Raw genomic sequence first — 12,270 nt, 5'->3', positions numbered from 1 at the left:
TGCTACAATCTGACAAGAGTGACTGCCAACTCATGGAAGTGTCCGATTGCAGCTGCCTATTGAAGTGCAGGAGAAAATAATGATTAAAGGGGTTGTCTAGCCTAAGATGTGTGAATCCTCACGTGGGGTGCACTGTAGGGAGTCTGCGGTTATGGTGTTGGAAGCGGCGGGCCCGTGACCACAAAGATAGAATTTGTATATATGTGGTCACATGCTGAGTAGATGTGTGCAGCCTCTCTCAACATAAGTGTATTGAGCCAGGCCAGATAGGTCTATTCAGAATGTGGCCAGAAGTATCACATAGCTGCGGTCACGAGTGTCTCTACTCTGCACCGACACCGGAGAATCTTCACAGCATGAAGATACACAAGCCTGCAGTCACAACAAGTAACGTCAGACTTGTAGCCTAAGGCCAGACAATCCCTTTGTGTGTTATCTCTTCCAGTGCTGGATTCACAGCAACACTGCTCAAAACTGCTGCACTATGCCCTCCATGCTGATGCTGCTTCTAAATGTGAGCTACATAGAGTCAGGAGACCAGGAATCCCTCACCTCAGTGTGTGCTGTGTATGGGAGACATTATAATAGCTATTGACCACCCACCAGCTCAGAGACAACTGAAAATTATAGAGATCCAGGAGATGAAAATTGCAGTTTTATTAGTTACCACGTTTCAAACGTCATCAGGACCCAACCACATTCTAGACAGAATCAAGTAGAATGTCTGTGTTGAAAAATGTCTATGCATTTTTAATTAGCACATGTTGCAGGAGCGCAGTGCAGACTGTGTAATTATGGAGCTCAGCGGATAAGTCCGTATTCAGTAAGCTCTTTAGCTCCCTCTAGTGGTGGCTGCAGGAAGACAGAATAATACCAGTATGCTCCGTAGGGCCTAGGTGATAAAGCTAATCTCTGACCTGTTTGTACAGTAGGTCTGCGAATAAATTAATCAGGAGAGAATTTTTTTGGTTATGCTTAGAAAATGTGCTCCGTTTTTCCCCACAATTCTGTTCTCTTGATATTTTTTTGTAATTGATTAGCTTCTGTAAATCCAGTGCATTGATCATTTATCTGCTAAATCCTGACTGATGTCGGAGTAACTAGAATTGATCTCAGTGACGCGGTTAGCGCTATTGATTTCTGTGTATCTGCAGCGCTAATGTGTACAATTGATGTTTGCATGTGAAGACCGTGTGTGATTTAACTTTACACCCAGTATTTACATTTACAAGAAAAAAACATTTGAAATGTTCTTTTCTTTATTGAAAAAAAAAAAAAAATTATATATATATATATATATATATATATATATATATGTATATATATATATATATATATATATATATATATATATATATATATATGTATATATATATATATATATATATATGTATATATATATATATATACCAAATAGTAAAAAGAAGGCAGCACTCCAAAAGTTTCAGGTGAAAAAGGATGAAATTTTAATCGACCCACATCACTGCGCGACGTTTCGGCTCACTGAGCCTTTTTCAAGCAATGGGTGTTAACAATGACTGTGCTTTTATACAACCAATTTGAATTAATTTGCATGTTACAGTTGCCATTAATGAATAAATAAACAGATATTTGTACAGTTTTCTATAAGCGTGCATATAATATCTTGTCAGTGCAATCTCTGTGCTCAATAAAGTGCCTTTGTGCTGTATTCTTTATAAAATATCATATTTCCCAACTCCCTCCTTTGTTCCACAGACTATCACATTAGCGTAATTTATATTTATAATAATCATATCTCATAACCCTCACCTCACCGCTATCCGATGACTCCACGTGGAGGACTCTGTTTAGACCGTTATCGGCGTTCATACAAGTCTATTGCGCATGTCTACAAAGCCAATTAACCTGTCACATAGTGCCGGCCAATAGGAGTTCCAATACACTTTCACTTTACTCGCGCTTGCGCACTAGCGTTATGTCAGCGCCGCAGCGCCATCTTGGATGTGGCAGAGCATTCCTATCATACTTGCATGAGCCGCTGTTCAGATCTGGCGACAGCGCTCATTATATGTTATATGAGCCACTGTTCCAAATATGTGACAGCACTCATAGTAGCGTCTTTATACTTTATATAAAATATATATTCCTGAGTGCATTTGAGCTGTTTGTCTAAAATGCGGAATAAATATATTCTTTTAATAGAAATAACGTGGCTAGCAAGGATATGTATATCACTCAGACATAACGGACGGAAACCTTACTCAGGCTAACTCCATTAGTCTATGCTTTTCCAAGTCGACGCACAGCCTCTCCAGGCCATAACATCACACTTTAGAACAGACAAAGAAGTGAACATATATAATTTACCATGTATCTAGATATCAGACAACAGCTAAAAATAATTCATTTGCAATAATCTTTTTATTGTAGACAGGGAACCACTACTACAGGTCGACACCCGTGACAGGCAAATTAGATAGAACATTTTTTCAAACAGTGAAACATACAGAAAAAGATCTTAAATGTAAAATAATAGACAGGGTCCCCATACAGAGGAGAGGAGGGGACAGAATATGCCTTTTAAAAAAATTAGAACTGAGATGTATCTATGAGTTGAACACCTTAAAACCTAAAGGACTTAATGTGGAATTTAAAATCCAATCGGATATGTGAATTAATTTCCTATGATGGAACTCTGAGTTGGATGTATATAGGCTCCTTGTTGTACTTTGAAGAGTGCATTGATTTTAATGTTTTTTTGTTGTTCCATAGATATCCTTATGACCGGTGGGTCTCGTGTATTTCCTCACCAGCCGCTTGATGAAGTACCCATATGGAGGATTATGATTATTATACCATTAGTTTTGGTCCTTTGATAAAAAGTGAATTTCACTGTTTGAAAAAATGTTCTATCTAATTTGCCTGTCACGGGTGTCGACCTGTAGTAGTGGTTCCCTGTCTACAATAAAAAGATTATTGCAAATGAATTATTTTTAGCTGTTGTCTGATATCTAGATACATGGTAAATTATATATGTTCACTTCTTTGTCTGTTCTAAAGTGTGATGTTATGGCCTGGAGAGGCTGTGCGTCGACTTGGAAAAGCATAGACTAATGGAGTTAGCCTGAGTAAGGTTTCCGTCCGTTATGTCTGAGTGATATACAGTGGGGCAAAAAAGTATTTAGTCAGTCAGCAATAGTGCAAGTTCCACCACTTAAAAAGATGAGAGGCGTCTGTAATTTACATCATAGGTAGACCTCAACTATGGGAGACAAACTGAGAAAAAAAAATCCAGAAAATCACATTGTCTGTTTTTTTATCATTTTATTTGCATTTTATGGTGGAAAATAAGTATTTGGTCAGAAACAAACAATCAAGATTTCTGGCTCTCACAGACCTGTAACTTCTTCTTTAAGAGTCTCCTCTTTCCTCCACTCATTACCTGTAGTAATGGCACCTGTTTAAACTTGTTATCAGTATAAAAAGACACCTGTGCACACCCTCAAACAGTCTGACTCCAAACTCCACTATGGTGAAGACCAAAGAGCTGTCAAAGGACACCAGAAACAAAATTGTAGCCCTGCACCAGGCTGGGAAGACTGAATCTGCAATAGCCAACCAGCTTGGAGTGAAGAAATCAACAGTGGGAGCAATAATTAGAAAATGGAAGACATACAAGACCACTGATAATCTCCCTCGATCTGGGGCTCCACGCAAAATCCCACCCCGTGGGGTCAGAATGATCACAAGAACGGTGAGCAAAAATCCCAGAACCACGCAGGGGGACCTAGTGAATGAACTGCAGAGAGCTGGGACCAATGTAACAAGGCCTACCATAAGTAACACACTACGCCACCATGGACTCAGATCCTGCAGTGCCAGACGTGTCCCACTGCTTAAGCCAGTACATGTCCAGGCCCGTCTGAAGTTTGCTAGAGAGCATTTGGATGATCCAGAGGAGTTTTGGGAGAATGTCCTATGGTCTGATGAAACCAAACTGGAACTGTTTGGTAGAAACACAACTTGTCGTGTTTGGAGGAAAAAGAATACTGTGTTGCATCCATCAAACACCATACCTACTGTAAAGCATGGTGGTGGAAACATCATGCTTTGGGGCTGTTTCTCTGCAAAGGGGCCAGGACGACTGATCCGGGTACATGAAAGAATGAATGGGGCCATGTATCGTGAGATTTTGAGTGCAAACCTCCTTCCATCAGCAAGGGCATTGAAGATGAAACGTGGCTGGGTCTTTCAACATGACAATGATCCAAAGCACACCGCCAGGGCAACGAAGGAGTGGCTTCGTAAGAAGCATTTCAAGGTCCTGGAGTGGCCTAGCCAGTTTCCAGATCTCAACCCTATAGAAAACCTTTGGAGGGAGTTGAAAGTCCGTGTTGCCAAGCGAAAAGCCAAAAACATCACTGCTCTAGAGGAGATCTGCATGGAGGAATGGGCCAACATACCAACAACAGTGTGTGGCAACCTTGTGAAGACTTACAGAAAACGTTTGACCTCTGTCATTGCCAACAAAGGATATATTACAAAGTATTGAGATGAAATTTTGTTTCTGACCAAATACTTATTTTCCACCATAATATGCAAATAAATTGTTAAAAAAACAGACAATGTGATTTTCTGGATTTTTTTTCTCAGTTTGTCTCCCATAGTTGATGTCTACCTATGATGTAAATTACAGACGCCTCTCATCTTTTTAAGTGGTGGAACTTGCACTATTGCTGACTGACTAAATACTTTTTTGCCCCACTGTACATATCCTTGCTAGCCACGTTATTTCTATTAAAAGAATATATTTATTCCGCATTTTAGACAAACAGCTCAAATGCACTCAGGAATATATATTTTATATAAAGTATAAAGACGCTACTATGAGTGCTGTCACATATTTGGAACAGTGGCTCATATAACATATAATGAGCGCTGTCGCCAGATCTGAACAGCGGCTCATGCAAGTATGATAGGAATGCTCTGCCACATCCAAGATGGCGCTGCGGCGCTGACATAACGCTAGTGCGCAAGCGCGAGTAAAGTGAAAGTGTATTGGAACTCCTATTGGCCGGCACTATGTGACAGGTTAATTGGCTTTGTAGACATGCGCAATAGACTTGTATGAACGCCGATAACGGTCTAAACAGAGTCCTCCACGTGGAGTCATCGGATAGCGGTGAGGGTTATGAGATATGATTATTATAAATATAAATTACGCTAATGTGATAGTCTGTGGAACAAAGGAGGGAGTTGGGAAATATGATATTTTATAAAGAATACAGCACAAAGGCACTTTATTGAGCACAGAGATTGCACTGACAAGATATTATATGCACGCTTATAGAAAACTGTACAAATATCTGTTTATTTATTCATTAATGGCAACTGTAACATGCAAATTAATTCAAATTGGTTGTATAAAAGCACAGTCATTGTTAACACCCATTGCTTGAAAAAGGCTCAGTGAGCCGAAACGTCGCGCAGTGATGTGGGTCGATTAAAATTTCATCCTTTTTCACCTGAAACTTTTGGAGTGCTGCCTTCTTTTTACTATTTGGTATACATGTTGGATTAATGTTTGGACCATTTTATCCAGGGGGCTAGGCACCCACCATTGGTGAGCATTGTGCTGTTCCATTTTTTTCTATATATATATATAATTTATATATTCTACCATTTTGACTCGTAGAGCTTGCAGGTGATAGACTACAGTGCAGGCTGCATGATGCTTTTTTTTAATCTTTGATCTGAAGTCTGTCGCATCTTTCTGATCTTTACTGAAGCTGAAATCTATTAAACATTAATCAAATATGATTTTCAGCTTAGTTTAATATCAAAATTTGCGAAAGGCAAAGCTGCAAATGTGACAGATCGAGGACACACAGGATTACGCAGCTTGCGCTGTTACATGCAAGCTCTTCTAACCGATCGGCTAAAAAACATTTAATAAAAGCCCGCTGCTAATCTGTTTTCATTTCTAAACATCAAAAAAAGGCATAAAAGATGTAAAAAGTCTGTAAACCCAGCAGAATCCCAATAATCCAGAGATTCTGCTAGTCCGCCACATACTGCCCGCTACATTAGACTCTTGATCTCTTGGATTGTTTTGTTTGTAGATGTGGAATCGTCCGCTGTGTCTCTAGTTTCGGTGTTTTTTGCAGTACTGTGTTCTCTTACGAGTTCTCCTCCTGTTTTTCAGGCCTTAGACCAGGATCGGACTGCACTGCAGAAAGTGAAAAAATCTGTAAAAGCCATTTACAATTCGGGTCAAGGTAAGGCTGTTTTTACGCTTCGCTAAGGACTTCACCAAATATTCTCACTGTCACCAGTTTTCACTTTCTCCTATGGAAGAATCTTAAATCTTAGCAGCGCAGAGTATTTCAGCAGAGGACTCATCTTGTGGGATGTACGGAGCATTTCATTTTTTTTTTTTTTTTGCACCGGATTTTAAATCCATATTTGTGGGATTTCTTGCGTTACATAATGGAAATGTAGGGCTTATCGGTAATTGGATTTGATGGGGTGGATTTGGAGGCCTGTTCCCTCCGCTCCGGGTCGCGCTCTGTCACATCTGTATTAATGAGAAGTAGAGAATGATGGCCGAGAGCCAGAAGATATTGTAGACCGGGCGGTTAAAGGGGTCAGCGCTCCATGACTACCCCTGTCCCAGTATAGAGGAGGGTCTCCAGCTCCTGGCCCCCAGAACAGAGCAATGCCGCGGAGTGTTTGGCAGGTCATGGGCTCAGTGGGACAAGTACATCACTGGTAGTTTGCTACAGTGTATCATTGCAGTCCAGGGTGCTTAACTTACAGAAAAGGATACGATTGTAGCAAACCCTCAGCTCTGAGCAGGTCTAGTACAGAGATAATGATGACGTAAACAGAATGTCCGTAAATCCCTGATAGAACGTTTAGGTTTTTCTTTTTTAAAGAGAAGGTTCCTGCATTTGTAGATCATTAATAAATCAATGTAATGTATCAATGTAATGTATCAATTGCATTTGAAACATATTTCGTGTGTTATAGGAGTTTGAAAAAGGCTCTGGAGGCTGACCTCTTGCATTCACAGTAGCAGCACCACACTATCAGTGTCATAATACGGCACCCCATGGTCATAGGGTCAGTGTCTGTCTCTTATCTCCTATCTATTGTAATAGAACTGTCACTGCTGTGAACCAAGCCGGCATCTGTGGGCTGCACAATTCACAGTAGTGGGAGTGTTCTGCTGCCATATTCATGGAGTCCTTGGATCTGCTTAAGGTACCTTCACACATAACGATATTGTTAACGATATCGTTGCTATTTGTGACGTAGCAACGATATCGTTAATGAAATCGTTATGTGTGACAGCAACCAACGATCAGGCCCCTGCTGGGAGATCGTTGGTCGCTGAATAAAGTCCAGAACTTTATTTCGTCGCTGGATCTCCCTGGAGACATCGCTGGATCGGCGTGTGTGACACCGATCCAGCGATGTCTTCACTGGTAACCAGGGTAAACATCGGGTAACTAAGCGCAGGGCTGCGCTTAGTAACCCGATGTTTACCCTGGTTACCATGCTAAAAGTAAAAAAAAAAACCAAACACTAGATACTTACCTACCGCTGTCTGTCCTCCAGCGCTGTGCTCTGCACTCCTTCTGTACTGGCTGTGAGCCGTAAAGCTGAGCGGTGACGTCACCGCTCTGCTTTCCGGCTCACAGCCAGTACAGGAGGAGAGCAGAGAAGCAGAGCGCAGCGCTGGAGGACAGACAGCGGTAGGTAAGTATCTAGTGTTTGTTTTTTTTTACTTTTAGCATGGTATCCAGGGTAAACATCGGGTTACTAAGCGCGGCCCTGCGCTTAGTTACCCGATGTTTACCCTGGTTACCGGCATCGTTGGTCGCTGGAGAGCGGTCTGTGTGACAGCTCTCCAGCGACCAAACAGCGACGCTGCAGCGATCCGGATCGTTGTCGGTATCGCTGCAGCGTCGCTTAATGTGAAGGGGCCTTAACATAAGCAGTATTGCTTCCAGCAGAACAGATCCCAGATTGAAGGCTGAGGGGGGGGGGAAGCTGTCAGCTGCTTGGTGATTAATCCCTTCATAAGATAAGGAGCTGCAGGTCTGCAGTGAATGGCCAGACATTGTGAAGGGGGGTGAGAGAATCATGTAATCTGGGTGAGAGAGACAGTAACTGCTGGTGATAGCAGATCACAGGGCAGTCACCCCCAAAATGGCGCTGTCCTGTGACGCTACTCCTCATTCTGTCTCAGGGATACTAGAACATCCAAAAGGGGAGGGAAATGGTGGTGTCAGCAGTTACTGCCCCAATTTTGCTGCTAACAGTAAAGCTAGTAAGTCTCACTATAGCTGCTTGAGGTCTAAAACGGAAAATGCTCCCCCTAGTGGTAAATTATATATATTTGTAAGAAAATATATAATATTTTTCATACAGAAATGTTTGCAAACATTGCATTAATACGTTTTAATTACAATTTTAAGCTTAATTTCACAAAAAAGCAAACTATATGAAAACTGGTGGCGCCTTCCCTTTAATGTCGGTGTTTGGCGTGTGATCGCTGGAGGACGACATTTCCTGTTTCCTGCACTTTTCACATATACTGTATAGGCTGGAGCAGAGTCATCTCATAACTACAGGGCAGGCCTATTTGTTTTATGCCAAACCAAAAGGGAAAAAAAATCCGCACTGAACAGCTGCTGAAACACTGGTATAGGGTATACAAAGCTTGCACTGCGTTAAACAAGCCAGTTCATAGGATTCGGGTGCTCGTTGAAAAAAGCCAAAGTCCAACACGATATGCAAAAACAAAAAGAAAAAAAAAAAGAGCACTCACCATCCAAATGAATTCCTAGTCTTTATTGTGGCATTAAAATAACAGCAGGGTCCCACAGGGAGAACAGTAGTGTCAGGAGACGAAATGGCCACAATAAAGACTAAGACTTCATTTGGATTGTGAGTGCTCTTTTTTTTTTTCTTTTTGTTTTTGCATATCGTGTTGGACTATTTGTTTTGTGATAGACTACTAAAAGAATACAGAAAACAAACTGCAAGATTTTGCACAGTAATCCTGTGCACACGGTGAGGATCTGCAGCAGAAAATACTTCTGAAAATGCTAATAGGTTAGCAGTAAAAATGCATAAAATGCTCAGCATCGCAGCTATGATAGAAAGGGGTCAGGAGACGCAGAGCATCACAGCTATGATAGAAAGGGGTCAGAACACACAGAGCATCGCAGCTATGATAGAAAGGGGTCAGGAGACGCAGAGCATCACAGCTATGATAGAAAGGGGTCAGAACACACAGAGCATCACAGCTATGATAGAAAGGGGTCAGGAGACGCAGAGCATCGCAGCTATGATAGAAAGGGGTCAGGAGACGCAGAGCATCACAGCTATGATAGAAAGGGGTCAGGAGACGCAGAGCATCACAGCTATGATAGAAAGGGGTCAGAACACACAGAGCATCGCAGCTATGATAGAAAGGGGTCAGGAGACGCAGAGCATCGCAGCTATGATAGAAAGGGGTCAGAACACACAGAGCATCACAGCTATGATAGAAAGGGGTCAGGAGACGCAGAGCATCGCAGCTATGATAGAAAGGGGTCAGGAGACGCAGAGCATCACAGCTATGATAGAAAGGGGTCAGAACACACAGCATCACAGCTATGATAGAAAGGGGTCAGGAGACGCAGAGCATCGCAGCTATGATAGAAAGGGGTCAGGAGACGCAGAGCATCACAGCTATGATAGAAAAGGGTCAGAAGATGCAGAGCATCGCAGCTATGATAGAAAGGGGTCAGGAGACGCAGAGCATCGCAGCTATGATAAAAAAAAGGGGTCAGGGCACACAGAGCATCGCAGCTATGATAAAAAGGGGTCAGGAGACTCAGAGCATCTCGGCTACAATAAAAAAAGGTCAGGAGACACAGAGCATCGCAGCTATGATAAAAAAGGGGTCAGGAGACGCAGAGCATCACAGCTATGATAACAAAAAAGGGTCAGGGCACACAGAGCATCGCAGCTATGATAAAAAAAGGGGTCAGGAGACGCAGAGCATCGCAGCTATGATAGAAAGGGGTCAGGAGATGCAGAGCATCACATCTATGATAGAAAAGGGTCAGAAGATTCAGAGCATCGCAGCTATGATAGAAAGGGGTCAGGAGACGCAGAGCATCGCAGCTATGATAAAAAAAAGGGGTCAGGGCACACAGAGCATCGCAGCTATGATAAAAAGGGGTCAGGAGACTCAGAGCATCTCGGCTACAATAAAAAAAGGTCAGGAGACACAGAGCATCGCAGCTATGATAAAAAAAGGGGTCAGGAGACGCAGAGCATCGCAGCTATCATATAAAGGAGTCAGGACACACAGCATTGCAGCTATCATAGAAAAGGTGTTCAGAGACACAGAGCATTACATCTATGATAGAAAGGTGTCAGGAGAAACAGCCTCCCATAGAAAGGTGTCAGTAGAGGTGGAGCATTGCATCTATGATAAGGTGTGGGGAGATGTAGAACATTGCAGCTATGATAGAAAGATGTCAGGACACACAGAGCATCGCAGCTATCATAGGTGTCAGGAGACGCAGAGCATCACAGCTAAGATAGAAAATTCAATTCTCAGATCATCACAGCTATAAAAGTTTCTCAGAACAGACAGAGCATCACAGCTATGATAGAAAGGTGTCGGACATGCAGAGCATCTTAGCTGTGATGGAAAGCTGTCAGGACACGCAGAGAATCGACACTGTGATAGAAATGAGTCAGACGCACAGCATTGCAGCTATGATAGAAAGGTGTCAGGAGACACAGAGCATCAAAGCTATGATAGAATGGAGTCAGGACATGCAGAACATCACAGGTTTGATAGAAAGCTGTCAAGACTTGTGTAGCATCGCTGCTATGATAGAAAGGCGTCAGGACATGCAGAGCATCGCAGCTATGAGAGAAAGGCGTCAGGACATGCAGAGCATCTCAGCTATGAGAGAAAGGAGTCAGATGCAGAGCATCGCTGCTATGATAGAAAGGCGTCAGGAGACACAGAGCACCAAAGTCAGGTAGGTGTGAGCATGTGCGGCGCATCGCTGCTATGACAGAGGGAAGCTGTGGACCGCCCCCACCACGATATGGCGGCCATATCACCTAATGGGGTATATGGGAAGACTTTGTGCTGCACAGTAGTGCCTTTCTCGTAGACTGCGATTGTGTGATCCTTGCAGGACGTTCAGGCGCTTTCCTCTGCTCTTCCTCCGGACTCTTCTGTTTGCTCATTAGTGCAGTGTGTGCTCCGGGGACCTCCGAGGTCGCACCGTACACGGAGCAGGTAACAAGGGGCAGACCAAGGAAAACGGAGCATATCAGTTGTTCTGTGGATTGCGATAAACGCCAAGAATGACTTAAAGGGGTTTTACCACTGGCAAAGTTAATCTTAATGAAGATTTTATTCAATAGATCTTTAAATAATAATTTCCACAATTGGATGTATTTAAAAAAAAAAAAAAAAAGTTCCTGTGCTGAGATAATGTTATAAATGTGCCCCTGCTGTGGCCGTGTCTGACCCTGCAGGAACATGGTCTGATCATTGGTCAAAAATCAGCTGAGAGGAGCTCAGAAAAAGACAGATAAGAGTTCAAACTCCCCGTCAGACCATAGCGGCTCACTGATGGATTCTCAGTAAACTCATTCTGTAGCCAGCAAAAAACACAAAAATCTACAATGCTGTATTTTAACAATCACTTCATTTTCTTAGTATCGTGTGTAATTCACCAGTCACTGCCCAAGCTGCATTCAAGCGTGACGGCCTCCACTGCCCTGACTGATGGTGGGACACTTGTGCCATCTCCTGTGGGACTACCCTATTTTTTTAATTTTTTTTTTTTTCTTAGGACCACAGCAATTTTTGATTTTTGCTTTTTTTTTTTTTTTTCCTTTCTTGCAAAAGCCATAACTTATTTATTTTTTTTACCCCACCGTTGTACGACTGCTTACTTTTCTGGTCAGTACGATTATGGTAATGCCAAAACTTGTATAGTGTTTTTAATTATTATTATTATTATTATTATTATATTATTATTTTAGTAGTTTAAAAACATTTTAACGTGCTAAAAAAAAATTTTTATGCCATTTTCTCAAACCCATTTTTATTTATTTATTTTTTCCCATTATCGGGAGCTGGTCGAGTGCTTGTTTTCTGAGCACCGATACCATTTTAGGGTAGGTTTTGATCGCCTTTTATTGCATTTTTTGGGAGAAATTAAGCTACCGGTATTTAAAAAAAAAAAAAAA

The 12,270-nt window shown here is 42.0% G+C and overlaps 1 protein-coding gene across 4 annotated transcripts in view; it reads left to right on the top strand.

Moving 5' to 3' along the window:
* Positions 1-12,270, top strand: part of ASAP1 (ArfGAP with SH3 domain, ankyrin repeat and PH domain 1) — a 346,099-nt gene that overhangs the window by 223,428 nt on the left and 110,401 nt on the right. For all 4 annotated transcript variants that reach the window (XM_069731924.1, XM_069731927.1, XM_069731925.1 and 1 more), the window contains one exon: positions 6,188-6,260. In XM_069731924.1, coding sequence (XP_069588025.1) covers positions 6,188-6,260 — 73 coding nt within the window. The remainder of the gene's footprint in view (positions 1-6,187; positions 6,261-12,270) is intronic.

The sequence above is a fragment of the Ranitomeya imitator genome, chromosome 6, assembly GCF_032444005.1.
Source record: "Ranitomeya imitator isolate aRanImi1 chromosome 6, aRanImi1.pri, whole genome shotgun sequence".
NCBI classification, from domain to species: Eukaryota; Metazoa; Chordata; class Amphibia; order Anura; family Dendrobatidae; genus Ranitomeya; species Ranitomeya imitator.
The sequence above is the reverse complement of the archived record's forward strand: the minus strand, read 5'-3'. Positions and strand labels throughout refer to the sequence as shown.